Genomic DNA, 21,117 nt, shown 5'->3' with positions numbered 1-21,117 from the left:
TAGACAATTAAATCGGGAGTACCGTGCCCATAGTTCCCGCAGGCCGTTCAGAAGTGGCACAATGTCAGCCTTTCATCCTTTCAGCACGGCTCTTACACCTTAGGAAGTAGATACTAGAAGGGGTTGGAGAAGAGACTGAAACAAAAGCAGGGGGGAAAAGACCATGCAAAATTAGTTGAGTCGAGGGCTGAGACCCTAGACAGGGGAGGTCCCTGCATTGGGTCCCAGTCTTCGTCTCCTAAGCCCCCCTACAACAACAACGGGCAAGGGATTGGGGGGGGTGGAACGGCAGTGTTTGGCTGGATGTCCTAAACGCCAACAGTTTTGACATTGACAGGGAAGAGGTTGATATGGTCGGACAGGGAAGGATTATCCGCAAACGTAAACATTAAAGGGAAGGTCATGTCTCCTGAAAGTAATTTTGGCAACGTTGTTGGGGTTCTTACGATGACATCTTGGAGGAATGGAGTAACACTGTACTGATATTACATCATAGTCCGTGAGGCAGGCGAGTAAAACTCCACAATCTTACTCATTTTCGTTAGAGATAGGACAGTTTGCTGGGGAGATAGAGACAATTCCGGTACATTATTGAGGGTTGGATGAGGTTCTGCAGGAATGGGGTTGCCAAAGAGATCAGTTAAAGAATCGATAATGCTATAGCTTGGGTTTAGGATATAACTGTAACGAGATGGAAACGATCGCGTTGGCTACGGAATGAGACTTTGCCAACTTATTATTGAAACACTGGTGAAAGAGAAGAGTGTTGTCAGTACAAGCTGTGGGGGGATCACGAAAAATCGGTCCCATTTGGGGGTAGAGGTGATAAAGTTGAGAATGTTGGGAGAGTTGGAATGTCTCCTGGAGAGTGAGTCTTGATGGGTGGATAATGTACTAGTAGGCATTGAGGAGTAGGTTGGAATAAGTTGCAGTGTTCAGAGTCGTGGACAAAGGAGAGCCTGGGGTCAGGGAACCGGGAGAGTGAGTTGGTGCGGCTGTTTGATGAAGGGGCAAGCCTCATTGCCCGTAACAAGGGTTTAACATCTTTATTGTCCATGTTAAGGCTAGACTATGTTGGGGAAAGAAACAGTCCACCCCTCAGGGTCCCCTTGAGGGGTAAGGGCTACACAACTAAAACCGGGGAATACCATGCTCATGGCTCCCTCAGGCCGTTCAGGACTGGCACAAAGTCAGCCTTTCATCCTTTCATCACGGGTCTCATACCTTAGGAAGTGGATAGTAGAAGGGGTTGAAGAAGGGACAGAAACGAAAAAGCAGAAGGGGAAAAAGACCATGCAAAATCAGACGTGTCGAGGGCTCAGGCCCAAAGTAGGGGAGATTCCCAGCATTGAGTCCCAGTCCTTGCCTCCTAGGCCCCTCACCACAAAAACAGGCAAGGGACGGGGGATATGGTTTTAGGGGTAATTTTGCAATTAATTATATATTATAGTCCATTACTTTCCTTTATGTGATAGATTGACTGTAATATTTCACAATTTACAGTACTGCTTGTCCAACTCTGGAAATTTATACATTAATATAACCTGTTTTGCTGTGATAGTAGTCCAGGGATTTCATTTTTTTTTTTCTTCTTCTTCTTCTTCTAAAACTCGTGTACTTCTATGCATTTATTCACAGGCAAGCACATGAAGCAATGGATACATTGAATATATTTAGTTATTGTTATTTTTGTTTTTCCTTTTTTTACTCTGCAGGTTTTCATGCCCTTTCTTTATTACATATACCCAGAATATTGCATATCTAATAATAACATTTACCAATGGGAAAAAGGATGCATCTCAAACACAGTGAAAAACAGGATACTGTATTGAATATTATTTTTGTGGATTCCACAATTTCAGGACACAATTTTGAAGACAAAGTGTTATTGGGTAAATTTATTGATTTCATTTAGAACAATATTTAACACTCAACTGTACATAAATGAAAACTCATCTATTGGAGAAGTTTTCCTTTATTACACAGACTTTTTTTTCCTTTTTTAACATTTGTTCCATGTGGATATTATCAAACTACATTGACAATGTGTAAAAAATATAAATACAAATTCTGCTTCTCTAAATATCACAAAGTTAAATCAACTCCTTCACGCAAAGCCTGAAGAGCAACTTTCAGGAATGCCAAATGAACAGATTGCTGGATATAGCTAGCCAAAACTGGTATGCACACACAATTACAGGAATTTCCAGCTCATGAAACTCTGATTTCCATAATACATATTCTCCCTATAGGAAGCAAAAATTTTAAATAAAAAAAGGAAATGAAAGATAAAAATAAGTGAACATAACAAAAGTAGTATACCTTATAAAGATAAATCTAGATCATCAATGAAGATCACATCCCCCAGGGACCTTACACCACCAGCACTGCAACAGCTGCCTTGGGAGTTCCCTCTGCTCAGAATACACTCACTTATCAGGCTTTTAAGCCATTAGTGGAAGCTTCCTTCCTCTTCCTTTCACAACTGCCATTTATCAAAACATTGATGTGTGAAAAGAAGGAAAGCTTTGATCATATGACACCTAGTGTTGCAACCATCAAGCCATGGGAGAAGCACTCATTCAACTTTCTGTTTATCAGTTTTTATGAGAAATGAAAACTTGTAAGCTTTAAAATGAACATTTCTTCATACGTTTATAAGGGTGAATCAACTACAACACCAAAATATAATCCAGTTGAACATAGAAGCTGTTAGCATAATCTTATTTACCTCTACTGGCTGGAGGTAACAAAGCATATAAATCTATATGCCCAATCATCTTATTCTTATTAAAAACACCTCTTTTCTTTTAGTTGCCAAGGAATTTATTTAAGAGAGCTAGTCATAACTTTTTTTTATTTTTTGTACAAATTTCTGAATGATGAACAGTCCCCAGTCAACTAAGCCTCGTGTTTATGCCTTCATTTTCTCAAAACAAACTCTTTGCAATGATTGACACTACCTAAATACCTCACTTGCTTAAGGATGAAGAACAAATAACAAGGCAGCATAACGATCATGTTGTCTCTCAAGATACATTTTTCACTTGTTTGTGCCAGAACCTACATGTCATCTAAAGACTTGTTAGAAAAGTGTACTGAAAACACTCTACCAATAAGTTCAGAGTAATCATGTAAACATTATCTCTCTAAACTTCTAGAAAAAATAGATAATCCCCTTGCATTCTCATTCCAATATCTAAGTCATTTACCCTTCCTAAACGTGATAGGCAGGCAGATTTGGAGGACGTCTTTTCAGGACTTGGCAACGGTGAATACACTATATTTACATGTTAAAACATTGACTGAATAAAGGATCCACACACTGAGTATCCACAGTACAATATAAATCATGGCAGATTAGAAAAAGATGGGGATCATGCCATGCTGGCAAGAGGTTAGGTATCAAAATAACTCTGAGTCAGACCAGCAATTATGAGTCCTCTGCAGTATTCTATAAGGCTGAAAGTTTGATTTGAGGATGAATTCCTTGCACTTGCACTCTTCCCAACTCATCATCTTTGGGCTGCTCATTCATAAACTATATCCAATCATTCTCATAAAACAATTTTCAAAACTACTAAGATTCATTTATTCCACACAAAACAACATTTCAACCATCTATACAAATATATCACACAATAGGATAAGTTTGGTAGGTGCTGTGTTTCAATGGGATCCAATCCTTCAATAATGACTTCTATAATTATATTAATATGTATACACATACATGTTGCTTGCATTGGTCTACAAAGCTGCATATCTATCAGCCTTCTCTCTCCTTTGTAAGAGACTGTTTTCCATTTTAACTGCAAGATTATACCTTATGAAATACCCCAATAAGCCTGATAATGACTGATCTTGTCACCTCCTGCTCCTCCTACTCAAACTTTCATGGCTCACCCAGACTAACCAAAGTCACCACATATCTTAAATTGTTCAAAGTAGACAATCTTTATTGAGAACATATTTGGGATTAATTAGCCCCTTATGAGAAAAAATATAAAGCGGTAGTCTTACATGTAGTTTAAACCTCTTACCCCAACCTAATGTAGGCTTTTTTCATCACACTGTATCATTGGTAATTAATTGAGAGGATATCCTCTTTTTTTTTCACATTCACATTCCAATCTTAAGACCATGCTCAAGGGCTTTGGAGTCTGGTGGAACCGAGAGGCCTTAACCTATACAGCAATGCGCAATCACCTCAACTAAATCTAATCATCCGTCTTCGCTTTGGTGTCCTTTGTTTCCTCATCATCTGAGTACTCTGTGGGCTGTTCTCCTGGTTTCAAAAATTTACCAATATAATCGTACTTTTCTGAAAATTGATAACAAAAACAATTAGTACTTAAATTACTAATGGCAAGAAAACGAGCACAAGATATGTGGGTAAAAGAAAAATAATCAACAAGGATGAAGTAAACGAGAACAAAAAGACAAAAAACAGAAAGGTAAGAAGACAATGAAGACAACAACAACAAGAGAGAGACATAAATTGCAAAGACATACGAATTTGAAACCCTGAAAAAAATTACACTTTAAATTTGCCCCCAATTCTACATCTCACCTGTGAACTGCATCTCCCATTCCCTGACAGAATCCATCTGCATAGAGGAGAGGTCACTGAGGTCATCGTACTCTTCCTTTACATCCTTTACACTGAAGGTTGCCAGAGCTCTTGTCGCATCACGGCCAGCAAAGGCAGAATATGGCCCACCTGCAAATTTTTAATTCATATTTTAATAAATGCCTTCAGAATAAAAGAGCAATAGAGAAGAGCTTAAAAAAGAAAGTAATGTAATGCAGTATAATGATGAATATATAACATAACACGCAGAAACAAAATTGTTTTTAATCCTTCAAACTCTTCTCAACTACTAAACTTATACCAATAACCAAAAAAATGTAATGTATGGTTACTCTAAGAAAATAACTTTTTTCGTCATGCAAGTAATTATTAACATTTCTTTTTCCTTAAAAAAAAAAAGTAGAGGATTCAATTACCATTCTTTTTTATACATAGTATGACCAGTGTACAATATCCAAAATATGTATCTTTACAGTGACAAAACTATTTCCCTCTGATGTATTTTGTATTGCGCATTAGTTGAATAAACTGAGACATGGAGAGATGGATATCAACATCTAATTACTTTATCTCATAAGCTATGAAAATATTTTTTTATATCAATTACATGGCTAACAAGTACATCAATTAAACACTATGCCACTAATATATTTATACAGTTATCATCACACATTGATTTAAAAGCCACAAGAGGAACTTGTTATAAAACTGGCAGAGGTTTGGCTTGTCATTCATACTCAACATCAAATTAACATTCATGTAATTTTTCTTAATGAGAAAAAAAAGAACAGTAATTACATGATTAAGTATTCTTTTGCAACATTTTATTGAGGAAAGCTTTTAAAAAATTAGTTCCTAAACAACAAATACTAAATCAGTCTACCACTATCTTAAAAACTATGTGGGAGCTGACCTAGCCTCAAAATATTCAAAGACCTACTGACCACTGGGAAGCATGGAGGAATAGGCAGAAAGGGACTCAACGTGAGAAACAGTGAGGAAATCAATTGATGGAAAGGGAGAAGGAGAAAAAAAATGTGGGCAGAAGAATGCAGAGATGAAAAAATAAATAAATAAATAAAGTCTTTAAAAAGCTCTCCAACAAAATACACTTATACTGATTTACCCTGAAGACAAAAAGCAGTCAGATTATAAATGAAAAAAAAAGTGAATCTATTAATTTTTTTCTTTAATTACAACCTTTCTGGAAGCCTACTTGTACCACCACACAATCTATTCAACCACCGCTGCCACACGCCACTTGACCTGGGCCATAGAACTTGGTGCCTCGGGTGACGTCAAAGATCTTGCCATTGACTGCCACACACACACGCCCATGCTCCCCCATGCCATCATACTGCTTTAACTGCTCCAAGGTCATGTCCTGTCGTTTCATCTTGGGCACGGGAGGTTCCACTGGACCTGTTGCTGTGGAAGGAGAAAGGCAGGCTTTCAGGGCTACTAGGCATACAAGATATTGTCAAACTGATATGCAAGAAATTAAAAATATTTATATTTAACCCATTTACAACTGGTGTTCCATATTTGAGAAACAGAAAGTTAAACATTGCCGGGCGTCCCGCCAGTGTGACATTGGATCGGGAGCTCGCACTCCGAATACGCTGCAAGCCACAGCCGGTGTGCAGGCAGATTCTGGGCTTTTGATTTTGTAGCCGACCGGAAAATATTATCTTTGGCTTTAAAATATACAGGCGTTAATGGGTTAAAAACTAAACAAGGAGGTAGAATTGAATGATGAGGAGATAGCAGAGGGTATGGATATTAAAGGTAAGGAATGGGTAGGAGAGGAGGGAAAGAGAGAATGGGGAGAGGGGAGAGGAAAAGAACACAAGAAATAGGATGACAAGGAAGACCAAGAGAAAGAAATAGAGAACACTGCGAGGGGAGTAAGAAGGCAAAGAGAGGAGGGAAAAGAGAAAATGGGCCTCATGCATATATATACCTCCATACTGAACATGGATTAGTTAAATTTAATTAGCCAATATAAAATTAGGTACTGCATCATTCCATGAACATGACTTTTATACTTTGTGATACTATTTTAGTTTAACTTTTCACTATTATAAGACTACCAGTTAATAATAATGTAATTCATTTTCTTCTTTCCATCTTTTTTTCCTTTTTTGTTTTTTTGCCTTCTACTTTCTTTCTTTAAAGTTCAACTGGAACAGAAATATCTTACACTTTAAATGAGATATATACAATTTTTATTTTCATTACATTAGATACATCAATGGGGTAAACAGACTTCCTGCTACAAACATATTTGTTATTTTTATGTTTATGTTTTTATTTTTATTTACCTTTGCAATGAAAATGGCACACTGATACTGACCAGTTACAGAAGTTCTACTACATTAGCATACTACATAATATATATAAACTTTCTGAGAGAAAGGGTAAGGAAGGGCCTCTGTATGTACATCTGTGTCATGTTAAAGAGATTATGAAAGTACTGAAGGTATCCTGACACTTTTACAAGACTGTAATTACATTTAGAATTCAGAGAATATTAAGGGAAGATTTCATATTTAATATTCTTTATAGCAGTTTCATGGACAACAAAATATATAAAAAATCAGAATTTATTTCAATTTTCTCCAATAAAAGTATTAGCTTTATCAGCATTATGTTTGAGTATAACCAACTGACTGTTAAGCCATTAACGCCGGTATATTTTAAAGCCAAAAATAAAAGATTCTGGGCGGCTACAAATTCGGTGGGCGGAGCTTCCCCAGAGTCTGTCGCGGCTGCGTCCCGCTGCTGTATCAGAGCGTGAGCCCTGATACAGCATCAGACTGGAGGGATGCCCTGCAATGTTTATTTTTTCGGGTGTCATATATGGGACACCCGTCGTTATTGGGTTAATAACAAACTACAGGCAGATAATATGATGATGTAAGAGCAAAAATTTACAACAGTTCCTTGACCTGTTCGCTGCACTTTTAAATGAATTTTTTTACATACAGACAGCATTTCTAATGCTATCAACCCATCGGATTTGAGTGATGTGACCATCAACAAATGAAAAACTTTGGCCGAGTGCTGGGAGACGTGATTGTCACATAATGAAAACTTTTGACTATAGGCCATGGTGACATGAATGTGGCTTCATAGAAAATTTGGCTGACAGCCAAGGTAACAAAAATGACTTGTCATGTGTGCAGAACAATCTTGGAGGAAGATTAGACTCAGTGGGATTTAGGAAGGGCCTCTCACTATTTCTACTAGTAAACAAAGATAGAATGTGCCTGCTGTGAGCTGTGCTTGAAAAAGCATTAGCTCCAGGGAGGATACTATTTCTAAGTTCAGGATCCTATTCCTGTCAGTCTCAACAGGACTAGGTGTTTTACAGAAAATTAAATAATGTGAAAAAAAAGATAAATAATGCAAACTCACTCACTGTTATTGCAGTCTATTAAATTCTTGATAACAAATGACAAAGCCAAATAAACAAAAAATACTTAGGCATAAAAAAATTACATTGCAAAGGGCAGGTAAGGAGTCAAACTATACAAATGGAAAAGCTGTCACACAAGAAATCCTATTGCCTGGATTTTGGTCCACATGCAGGCCAATAGATTAACCTATTATGGGCAGAATGGTAAGCATACATACTATGTTCACTATGTCTTTGTTTACTGATTATCTTTACACAAAGACGCCTCTGCAAAAGCTTAATCACCAAAAGGTCAATTACTAGTAGTACCAGATCCTCTCTCTTTGACCATTTCCTTGATTTTTGAAAAGAATAGTCCTATATTTTTCATTACTGTTATTATTGTTAATAACTTTATATTTATGTTATAATAATACATTTTCCAAAAACTCAATCAAAGGAGAAATCATCATTGGTTCCTTGGTGTTTGGGCACTTATGGAGCCATCTATGAGCAAGTAAAATTCACTAAAGAAAACAACAACAGACTCTGATTATCTGCCACCATTGGGTTAGTACTGGTACAGTTCTTTTCATTACATAGATAATACACCAAAACACTACGAAAGACGTCTAATACAAAATGATAAGAAATAGAGGAAGAGATGGAGGAAGAGACAGAGGAGGAATAGGAGGAGGAGGAGGAGGAGAGACGGGGAGAGGGGGGAGAAGAGGAGAAGAGGAGGAGAGGGGGGGAGGGGGGAGAGGGGGGGAGGAGAGAAGGGAGAAGGCGAAGGTGGGAGACGGAGGAGGAGGAGGGAGAAGAGAGATGGAGAGGAGGAAAACGAGGAGGTGGAAGAGGAAAAGGAGGAAAAGGAGGAAAAAGAGGTGGAAGAGGAAAAGGAGGAAAAGGAGGTAGGAGAGGAAAAGGAAGAGGAGGAGGAGGAGGAGGAGAAGGAGGAGGAGGAGGAGGAGGAGGAGGAGAAGGAGGAGAGAGAAGGGGGAAGAGGAAGAGGAGGAAGATGTAGAGGTAGAGGAGGAGGAGAAAGAGGATGTAGAGGAGGAGGAGAAGGAGGAGGTAGAGGAGGAGGAGAAGGAGAAGGAGGAGGATGTAGAGGAGGAGGAGGATGTAGAGGAAGAGGAAGAGGAGGAGGAGGAGGAGGAGGAGGAGGAGGAGGAGGAGGAGGAGAAGGAGGTGGAGGAGGAGAAGGAAGTGGAGGAGGAGGAGGAAGAGGGGAAGGGGAGGACAGGGAGGAGGAGGAGGAGGTGGGGAGGAATAAAAGGGTGAGGAGGAGGAGGAAGAGGGAAAGGAAGAGGGGGAGGAGGAAGAAGAGGGGGAGGAGGAAGAAGAGGGGGAGGAGGAGGACGAGGAGGAGGAGGGAGGGGGAGGAAGAGAAAAGGTGAGGAGAAGAGGAGGAGAGGAGAGGGGGGGGAGGGGATGAGAGGAAAGGAAAGGAAAGACAAGGAGAGGAGGAAAGGAGGTGGAGGAAAAGAGGAGGAGGAGGAGGAGGAGGAGGAGGAGGAGGGGAGGAGAAGAGGAGGAGGAGGAGGAGGAGGAGGAGGAGTGGGAAGAGGAGGAGGAGGAGGAGTGGGAAGAGGAGGAGGAGGAGGAGGGGAAGGGGAGGACAGGGAGGAGGAGGAGGAGGAGGGGAAGGGGAGGACAGGGAGGAGGAGGAGGTGGGGAGGAATAAGAGGGTGAGGAGGAGGAGGAGGTGGGGAGGAATAAGAGGGTGAGGAGGAGGAAGAGGGAAAGGAAGAGGAGGAAGAGGGGGAGGAGGGGGAGAAGGAGTAGAAGGAAGAGGAGGAGGAGGAGGAGGAAGAAGAAGAGGGGGAGGGGGGAGGGGGGGAGGAAGAGAGGAAGGAGGAGGAGGAAAAGAGAAGGGGAGGGGGAGGGGGGAGGGGGAGGAGGAAGAGAGGAAGGAGGAGGAGGAAAAGAGAAGGGGAGTAAGAGAGATGGGGAGAAAGAGAGAAGGGGAGGAGAGGAAGAGAGAAGGGGAGGAGAGGAAGAGAGAAGGGGAGGAGAGGAAGAGAGGAGTTGAGGAGAGGAAAAGAGAAGGGGAGGAGAGGAAGAGAGAAGGGGAGGAGAGGAAGAGAGGGGAAGAGAGAAAGAGAGAAGGGGAGGAGAGGAAGAGAGAAGGGGAGGAGAGGAAGAGAGAAGGGGAGGAGAGGAAGAGAGAAGGGCAGAAAAGAATTAGAGAAGAGAAGGGGAGGAGAATAGAGAAGGGAAGGAGAATAGAGAAGGGAAGGAGAATAGAGAAGGGAAGGAGAATAGAGAAGGGAAGGAGAATAGAGAAGGGAAGGAGAATAGAGGAGGGGAGGAGAGGAAGAGAGAAGGGAGCAGGAGAGGAGGAGGAGGAGGAGGAGGAGGAGGAGGAGGAAGGAGGGAAGAAGAGGAGGAGGGAAGAGGAGGAGGAGGAGGAAGGAGGGAAGAAGAGGAAGAGGAGGGAAGAAGAGGAGGAGGAGGGAAGAAGAGGAGATGGAGGAGGAGGAGGAGGAGGAGGAGGAGGAGGAGGAGGAGGAGGAGGAGGAGGAGGAGGAGGAGGAGAGGACGAGAGAAAATAATTGGAAAAAGTGGTAATAATGATAACAATAATGATGACAACAAAAACAATGATGATAACATGCATAAAGGAGACAAGATAAAAATCAAGAGTGAATAAAAAATCTAAATAATGACCAGAATACCAAAAAACACTACAAAGCCCTAATCAATACAAGTATATTTTATTCATTTCAAATCACATTATTAATAATCAATCTTAGTTATTGTAAGAAAAATACAAGCAACTCATTTCATATCAGTACACTGTACAGGTCAGTTAACTGTGGGTTTATATTTGATTGCGGGGTTATATATCACAGATAAGATCTGATAGTTATGTAGACACTCACGACAAGATTTCCTCACACCATACTGAGCCATGCAATAGGATTAGAGCACTGGCTTCCAAACTTTTTTCAGGTGACCCTAGTCATGCACCTTTAAACACGATCACAATCCCCAGTCTGTTCTACATTGTATAGGCTTGTATTATAGTATTGTAATATATCATTATATTTGTAACATTAAATAAATATATAAATAATTTGATGAACTAAAATCCACAATTATGATTATATTTTCTTAGATTCCAGTTTCATCAGAATTTAATGTTTCTTTAACAATATCTGGACTCACAATTATGTGCTTCTCATCAGGTCTTTCATAACCATTTTTAATTTGCTAAATATTGATGCCTGAAACACCATCAAAGCTGTACATCATTCAATAGTTAATAACCTACTCCAATTGCATTAAGAATAATCTGCAAAGTATAGAGAAACTCACAACTGTATATCAGTCCACAAATCCATGCAACCAGGACTTCACACTTGAAGCCCTGTACAATATATAACTTGAAACTATCCATACTTATGGAAGGTTTGTTAATTCAGGTACAGTTTTTATTGGATACTGTTTACAAAGAAAATGAATGTTACAGGTTTTTCCTTAGTGATAGCTCATTTCTAATTAAGTTCACATCCGGCAAAACAAAAATGTATCAGCAAAGATTGAAGGTTGACGGAGCTGCTGCAATTATATAATCTATAATTTTCGAAAAACTTGCAATTCTAATTTAAACCAAAAAAAGCAGTAATTCTATATAAGGCAATCATTCTTATCTGAAATACTTCTCCACTACTCCAGCCTAGCAGCCTGAGGGTAATCATGGCAATCCAAACTTTCATAATGGGAAAAATCATGATAAAGAATATGGAAAAAGGATAAGCACAAGCCAATTACTTGTAATATATATATACATGTATGTATATATATATACATGTATGTATATATATATACATGTATGTATATATATATATATATATATATATAAATATATATATACATATACATACATATACATATATACATATAGATACATGTATATATATATACATACATGTGTATATATATACATACATGTGTATATATATACATACATGTATATATATACATTATATATTTAATATATATATATATATATATATATATATATATATATATATATATATATACACATACATGTATATATATATATACATACATGTATTTATATACATACATGTATATATATACATACATTTATTTATATACATACATGTATGTGTGTGTGTGTATATATATATAGCTATATCTATAGGTATATATGTATAGATATATGTACACACAAAAAATATACTCTAATATAGAAAAAAAAAAGACTAGAAGCACTCAGAGAGCACATACCTTCGCCAAGGTAATAAGGTCACTCATGCAATAAAAGCATTTACACTTAAAGAATTACATTAAAATTACCTCTTTCTCAAGTACACACCAACAAACAAAACAACATAACTTCCTTAGCGGTAAATAATAATTATAATTATAATTATAATTATAATTATTATAATCATAATAATAATTATAATAACAGCAACAACAACAACAACAGTAATAATTACTACTATTATTATAATTATAATTATAATCATTATCATAATTCCTATCACAATTACTATCATAATTATTATCATAATTGCAATAACAATAACAATAATACTTATCATTATTTTTCAAGCACCAAAATTTTTAAGTTGTAATGGTAATGTATCATTTTAAAAATTCCTGAATCTAATAGCATCTAAGAAGGGATAAGACACACCTTGGGTAAAAATTACATAAAACTCTGCTAACCTTCAGCTAATCAATGCCACTAGAGACAACAATTTTCCAAATAGATTATAGTATGAATTTAAAATATTCTTAAATATTAACTTGCTAAATGTATACACTACTTCAGACTGCAATATGAACCAAAACCACTCCTCCTCCTCCTCCTACTACTACTACTCCTCCTACTACTCCTCCTCCTACTACTCCTCCTCCTACTACTCCTCCTCCTCCTCCTACTACTCCTCCTCCTCCTACTACTACTCCTCCTCCTACTACTACTCCTCCTCCTACTACTCCTCCTCCTACTACTCCTCCTACTACTACTCCTCCTCCTACTACTACTCCTCCTACTACTACTCCTCCTACTACTACTCCTCCTACTACTACTCCTCCTACTACTACTCCTCCTACTACTACTCCTCCTACTACTACTCCTCCTACTACTACTACTACTACTACTACTACTACTACTACTACTACTACTACTACTCTACCTCCTCCTCTTCTTCCTCCTCCTTGTCCTCCTCCTCCTCCTCCTCCTCCTCCTCCTCCTCCTCCTACTACTACTACTACTACTCCTACTCCTACTACTACTACTACTACTACTACTACTTCTACTACTACTCCTCCTCCTCCTACTAATACTACTACTACTCCTCCTACTACTACTACTCCTCCTCCTACTACTACTACTACTACTACTACTACTCCTCCTCCTCCTACTACTACTCCTCCTCCTACTACTACTACTCCTCCTACTACTACTACTACTACTCCTACTACTACTACTACTACTACTACTCCTCCTACTACTACTACTACTCCTCCTACTACTACTACTACTACTACTACTACTACTACTACTACTACTACTACTACTACTCCTACTACTACTACTACTACTACTACTACTACTACTACTACTCCTCCTCCTACTACTACTACTACTACTACTACTACTACTACTACTACTACTACTCCTACTACTACTACTACTCCTCCTCCTCCTCCTCCTCCTACTACTACTACTACTACTACTACTACTACTACTACTACTACTACTACTACTACTACTACTACTACTACTACTACTACTACTACTACTACTATTACTCCTCCTCCTCCTTCTCCTCCTCCTCCTCCTCCTCCTTCTCCTCCTTCTTCTCCTCCTTCTCCTCCTCCTCCTCCTTCTCCTACTACTACTACTACTACTCCTACTACTACTACTACTACTACTACTACTACTACTACTACTACTACTACTACTACTACTACTACTACTACTACTACTACTACTACTACTACTACTACTACTACTACTACTACTACTACTACTACTACTACTACTACTACTACTCCTTCTACTACTACTGCTACTAATCCTAATACTGCTACTAATCCTAATACTGCTACTAATCCTAACACTGCTACTAATCCTAACACTGCTACTAATCCTAACACTGCTACTAATCCTAACACTGCTACTAATCCTAATACTGCTACTAATCCTAATACTGCTACTAATCCTAATACTGCTACTAATCCTAATACTGCTACTAATCCTAATACTGCTACTAATCCTAATACTGCTACTAATCCTAATACTGCTACTAATCCTAATACTGCTACTAATCCTAATACTGCTACTAATCCTAATACTGCTACTAATCCTAATACTGCTACTAATCCTAATACTGCTACTAATCCTAATACTGCTACTAATCCTAATACTGCTACTAATCCTAATACTGCTACTAATCCTAATACTGCTACTAATCCTAATACTGCTGCTGCTGCTGCTGCTGCTGCTGCTGCTGCTGCTGCTGCTACTACTACTACTACTACTACTACTACTACTACTACTACTACTATTCCTACTACTACTACTACTATTCCTACTACTACTACTATTCCTACTACTACTACTATTCCTACTACTACTACTATTCCTACTACTACTACTATTCCTACTACTACTACTATTCCTACTACTACTACTATTCCTACTACTACTATTCCTACTACTACTACTATTCCTACTACTACTACCCTTCCTCCTACTACTACCCTTCCTACTACTACTACCCTTCCTACTACTACTACCCTTCCTACTACTACTACCCTTCCTACTACTACTACCCTTCCTACTACTACTACCCTTCCTACTACTACTACCCTTCCTACTACTACTACCCTTCCTACTACTACTACTCCTCCTACTGCTGCTACTCCTACTACTACTACTCCTTTGCTTCTGCAGATTAATTTTACTATCAATGAATATAGTTTTTAATTGCCTACAAGACTATAATTTTAAGATTTTCTCTGATTCCGTGTAGTAAGAAACTTGGAAAAGTTTGATGTGGCACAATATTAAATCACTTCTTAGAAGGTATGTGAATGCCCTCCCTCACACCCTTTTTGTACTTTTTTTTTTAGCTGTTAATTACCTCATATAAAAAAGAATTACAAAAAAATCTTTGCCCCTTGAATCGGGTTGCTTTAAGGATATCACATGGACTAAAATACAGGCATTAGGCTTACGTAAATGCCCACTCTGCCGGGTGTGCAGCATGTAGGACAAATGAACACGGACTCTCATGTGCAGTGACAAGACTATGCCTCCCCTTTGCAAAGTTATTTAACAAAACAGTTTTTAATTTTATTGCCATTTTCCAATGTCCATATTTGTCTTTTGATTTGCTTTATCCAGACTGTTTTCCTTGCAAAGACTCCAAACTATCTCTCAGTGAAAAAAAATTTAACATTTTGTTATCTGTCTCATATATCATTTTTTTTTGTAATATTCAATTTTCTAAAATTCAACCTGCTCCATTGGTCATAGCAGCCAGGCATAGGATGTTGAGCATGGGCTCCTAGATCGAAGGGGTTAAAGTATAGAATGCATCACTATACATTTAACTGTATATAAAAGTGATGAAAGGCCATGTACTAAGAACTTGTAAGCATAAAGGCAGATTAATTAAGGTTGCTGCACAGACAGGCATTCATTGAGGTAAGGTAGGGCTGAGCTTTGTCATGAGAGGTGCATGAGGACAGTCTCCCCAATTTTCTGCAATACATTTTCTGATAAATGTAAGCATATTAATTTTTGTACCATAATTCGAATTTAATCATTCTCTACACGAATGGGACATCAGACTCACTTTAACTATGTCCAGTAATCTTATCTACACTTACTGATATAACACCAATTTATCTATCAATTTCCTAATTTCAAATAGTGTCTACGGTGAAAGTGTCACTGTCATATAATAGAACTATATGTATGGCAGAATATGCATACTACTTACTGGTTTACTTACCATTACTGAGGCAAAAAATACTGATCTAGTACTAGATTTAGAGATACAAGCAGATATTTTACTTTCTACGGATCATTATCTATAGTTACTTAGGTGATGGTTTCTAAAACTAAGACACCTCCTTTTACTCTGAGAATTATTGGTGGACTGCAGATATATAGCAATTCTGATGGGAGCAGTAACAAAAAGCATGTTCTTACCATATATTCCCTAGATAGGGATTTCAGTGATATTTGTATATTTCCTAGCCAGGGAGCTCTGCCCTTGATCTTCATGGTCCTTAAACAATATGATTTAGCCATAAACCCCACCTTACTCCTAGGCTCTACCCTCCTGACCCTCGAGGTATTTACACAATATTATAAACATTTATTGCCTACCCAGGTGGCTCTTCTCCTGTTAAATAAATTTAAAAATATAAATTAATAAAAATTAGTTTCTTTATACATAAATTTGATATTTGATAGACACATACCTTTCCATAAAGTTATAATGGCATGATATATATATTTTTTTTTGCATCTGTCTTCTCCCGAACTGCTTGGTATCTATTTTGCTTTTTGAAATTGTTGACAGTCCAAGTGCAGTAGCTATGGCCTAATCAGCAACTCCATATAACAAACTCTATTCAACAATCTAAATCACCAATACAGGGCATGCCCAAACTGCCCAATACATGGCAAGGCAGACCTTAAATTCAGAAGTACAGAGTGGACTTTGGCTGTAAGTATCTTCCACATTCTTTTTCCTTCATTTTTGGTATTACCACTCGCATCTAGATTATTCCTTGTTCTGACGGCTACACCTTTTTGGCCTCTACAAGAATATCTCTAATATACCCTAGCTTAGTGCATCCATATCTTAAAAATAAACCTTGCATCTTTTAAACAATCAGGACAGTTAAAGGGCTCTGATACCAAACTATATGGTGGATACTAATGTCTATTTTTTCTGCAAGGCAATTACATATCATAAAAAAAGACTCATAATCCACTCAAAAATGTAAACAAAGCTTTTCTCTCCAGCACTTGTCAAGGAATGAATTTTTGCAGTTTTTCAAAATCCCATAAATTTTGTATGCATTTATCAAACATAACCATTAAAGTCCCCAACCCCACATCAAAAAATATATTCATCAATCTAAGTTGCCATGACTGGGCGTGTCGTTTGGGCACTGCCCAAGAGGAAGGTTTAAGGGGGCTTCTACTATTTTAGGTGATCCAGAAAATTCTTGATTTCTACACAGTTACTACAGTTGTCTTCTTATTGGTTAAGGAGAAGATACAATAATTCAAAGATAGCATGGACAGAGTTGCAAATGGCACTTGGTACTGACATACCCCATGTCATGGGCTCATCAGAGCCTATGGTATCACTATTAGACACAGGTATATAAAGTACAAGGAGATTTTCAACTTTTTCAAACTCATATTGGTAATTCATTACAGTACTCGTGCATTCATCAGACACTAAATTCTCAACTCCATGTCATTTTTCTTTTTTCAACAATTTAAGTTCTCACAATGGGGCTTTGGCTGTGAGCCGCGCCTTCCTTGATCTTTCCTTTGATATGTGACATTACCATTCATTTCTGTAGATTAAGTTTTGTACCAAAAACTATTACATTTGGTCCTTTATAAGAATATCATTTTCAATCAGCACTAGCTTAGTGCATCATTATTGTAAAGATTGACCTTCATGTTTATAAAATACACCTACAAACCCACATTACTATCCACTGGGTAATTTTAAGACTGCAGTTAATGGATGAATTTTCTGGTTCACACAGCCATCTAATCTTGCAATTATTATTCTTTCTTTCAAATATCCACACTGTAATATGCTTGAATCTTGTTATCTTCTGTTGCAAATGATATAAATGAAAGTGATTGCACCTCTCAGATTAAGCCCTATTACTCAAGTCATTCCTGGGAATTCCACCAACATTGCCGTATGAACACAAAACCTTCGTAGCTCACTTCCAGACTCCCCACTCAATCACTATGGTTTTGCTGTCCGTGCGGCATTTGCTGCCATCTTTTTTTCCATTTCTAATATTATTTTCTGTCTATGCAGATTAATTCATGTATTAGTAGGCTTAGCTTTACTCTTCGATTATTACAGTGCCATTACATTCTGCTTTAAAAGTATACTAAGGAATTAAATGTTGCACAACTTTATTATAAACTTGTGAAGGTAGTAGCTCAGATGAAAAGTTTCTCATTTTCCGTCATTCGCACTAACAGATGCAAATTTTCCCCTTTACCATATGAATGTAGGACACAAACTAAACCAATACTTTACCAAAGTCAATACAGATTTTCCAAATGCAAACAAAAGCTAACAAACATTCAATAATACTCGAGGGGATAAACATGGAATGGCACAAGAATACCTGGGAATGAATGCAAGAAAAAGAAATAACAGCAAACCTTAAAGAATATACTCTTATACTCACAAGCAGTTTTTCATACTATACAAACACTAAACTCAAGATGCCAATAACCTCTGTAAGAGTGCATTGACATCTAGGACAGTGGCATATTTAGCACTTTTAAAGTGAACAGATCTATGAATATGTAATGATTTTTATATAGGAGAGCATCAATACCAAATGAAATTCCAAATATGCAACTTCCTCAATTAACAGAGCTACCATTTGTTATATAACACCCTTTTCGTTTACCAAAACTGTCTTCTCATCAAATGCTGTTAAATGTGGATAAAATAATTGTAAACGCCAGTCTTTATCCCTAAGGCTAACAAACAGAAACATGTGAAAAGCCAAAATCTCAGCGCTACCAACACCCGAGAGAAACCCTAAGCAAAAATGCATAATAAAATGCATTTTCACTGTCGGGCAAAATCGTATTATTTTCCTTCAAAACACTTCCGCGAAGCTAGTTCGAGACATTCAAAAAATTGATATAGGTTTATTTCAGCTTACACTTAAGTTATGAGTTACAGAAATTGTGGATAATGGAGCAGACGAAGAGGAAAAATAGATAACAGATAACATAAATAAACACTAACTACACAAGACTTGCACTTTGGAGAAGCTGTCATCGTTCCACCTTCTCGTGCTCTTACCTCCTCCACTGCCATCGGACGAACGGAATATCTTATAGATGAGGACGGTACAGACACCCAAGAGGAACACATTAAGTGGGGAGGTGAATATTTCTTTGAGTAGTGAGCCCAGGAAGGACTCTTCGCTGGAGACGGCGTCCGCTCCCTCGTCCGCCATGATAGTCGAGTGACTTCGCTCCGACACTCACCGCCTCGCTCCCCCTGCTCCCGAGGGGCCCCCTGCCGTTATCAGGAACGAGCCTGACTTTTGGCTATATTTTGATGTGATTAATATAAAAAAATATCTTGGGCTTATGATTAAATTGGATTGACCTACGGGGAAAAAATCATGAGTTATATTTCCACCTTTACTGGGAGAGTTGATGCTGTAGATTTTTTAAACTATTCTCTTGATTTTGCTTTTATATACTGCACATGTTTACCTTAATGACTTATTTATATGTCAGTGATAATTAGAGTGATATTTGCGCCTACTTTTAAATAATCATTGCTCGTGTAATAGTATACTTTCTATTACGTTTTCCATTTCCTCAACATCCTAACCACTCCCGTAGTGTCTTAACTATGTAATGTTGTGTAGTAGCGTCATCTTTAAACCTTGAAGTGTTTACCATCTTGAATTCTCAAAGAATAAACAAATTTCACGCGAAACAATTTCCACATTAATGTAGACCACCAATAAAAAGCAGGTTATCCCATAATTCACCCTTTTCGAACGCTCGACGTAATTTAAGCGCATTCGCCCCAGCGCCTTTTGGACGCTCGAATTTAAAGGTCCGTTCGCGCGTTCACTGTAGACTGACCTTGGGTGGCGACTTCACACGGAACATCGCCCGGTTCAGGGAGGACAGACCGGCCTGGTAACAAGTGTTCGTGGGCTCTTCGTCCCCTGGCAATAGACGTGAACTTTTCATGTCCAAGATAATGATGCCACTATATATCGATGCGACATACTTCGAGTTCGATTACTCCACACGGCGAAGGCTTTATCATCTAATCAGCTGTTGATAAACTAAAGTTTGATGCTTGTAATTATCGTGACTTTTTCTTGTGTGTGTGTGTGTGTGGGGTGTGCGTGCGTGCGTGCCTGCCTGCCTGCCTGCCTGCCTGCCTGCCTGCCTGCCTGCCTGCCTGCCTGCCTGCCTGCCTGCCTGCCTGCCTGCCTGCCTGCCTGCCTGCCTGCCTGCCTGCCTGCCTGCCTGCCTGCCTGCCTGCCTGCCTGCCTGCCTGCCTGCCTGCCTGCCTGCCTGCCTGCCTGCCTGCCTTTCTGCCTGCCTGACTGTCAGTTAGCTAGCCTGCATGCATGCATGCTTGAACGCATGTACTTTGTGTATGCGTGTGGGTGATCGGAAGAGTTAAAGAGAAAGTAAGAGGGAGAGAGAAAGGGAGGAGTAAAGGAGACGGTAAGCGTGCGTGCGTGCTCACACACATACACCCATGCATATGCACCATTGTTTTAACAACTGGCCGTGATGTTTTCCAGCTAAACACGACTACAACAATAGTCTGTCTGTCTCTTACTATCAGATAGAAGAAACAATAGCAACGTAGCGATAGCATCTGAAAACATACACATACCACAGTAGGTATAAGATTAGTTCAAAGCACAGCCCTTTTTTAAAAATGTTCATCCTATTATTGCAAACAAAACCACTGGAAATAGCATGAAATGCCTGTTCGTTATCAAATATATTTTGGAAAGTGTAAACAGGGACATTTAGAAATAGCCTGTGCCGATACCCAGAGAATTCTGCTGAATCATACTTGCGTACTGGCGAGAGGGAAGGCATCTTTCTCTTTCGTTTAGATCCCAACGAAGCATACGAGAAGATAGTTACTTCCTTCTTGTATCTAAGTCATAATTAGACAGATAAAGCTATATCCTGTTAAATGATAAGTGAAAGTTACAACCTGTGTACAGAGAACGATTACTTTATCTGCTGGCGGCTTACAGGGTTCGTGATACACAACGGTTGGTTGGGAGAAAAGACGTAAAAGTAGCTGTTTATACGAAGGAA

General features: G+C 38.6%; 1 protein-coding gene across 1 annotated transcript; it reads right to left on the bottom strand.

Moving 5' to 3' along the window:
* Positions 1 to 1,883: 1,883 nt before the first annotated feature.
* LOC113808462 (membrane-associated progesterone receptor component 1) lies at positions 1,884 to 19,900 on the bottom strand. Its single transcript, XM_027359880.2, has 5 exons — positions 19,806 to 19,900; positions 19,100 to 19,411; positions 5,858 to 6,019; positions 4,571 to 4,720; positions 1,884 to 4,321 (listed from the first exon to the last, which is right to left on the bottom strand). The coding sequence occupies exons 2-5, from the start codon at positions 19,254 to 19,256 to the stop codon at positions 4,218 to 4,220; spliced, it is 573 nt and encodes a 190-aa protein (XP_027215681.1). The 5' UTR covers positions 19,257 to 19,411; positions 19,806 to 19,900; the 3' UTR covers positions 1,884 to 4,217.
* Between the last annotated feature and the right edge of the window lie 1,217 nt (positions 19,901 to 21,117).

The sequence above is a fragment of the Penaeus vannamei genome, chromosome 1 (assembly GCF_042767895.1).
Source record: "Penaeus vannamei isolate JL-2024 chromosome 1, ASM4276789v1, whole genome shotgun sequence".
Taxonomy (NCBI): domain Eukaryota; kingdom Metazoa; phylum Arthropoda; class Malacostraca; order Decapoda; family Penaeidae; genus Penaeus; species Penaeus vannamei.
Note: the sequence above shows the minus strand (reverse complement) of the source record. Positions and strands in the feature narration are given on the sequence as shown.

Coding starts and splice junctions, on each gene's coding strand:
- LOC113808462 (XM_027359880.2), bottom strand. CDS start 19,256: ATGGCGGACGAGGGAGCGGACGCCGTCTCCAGCGAAGAGTCCTTCCTG. Junction 4,721..5,857: donor CACCAAGTTCTATGGCCCAG/GTCAAGTGGCGT, acceptor AAAAATTTGCAG/GTGGGCCATATTCTGCCTTT. Junction 4,322..4,570: donor ATGGGAGATGCAGTTCACAG/GTGAGATGTAGA, acceptor ATCAATTTTCAG/AAAAGTACGATTATATTGGT.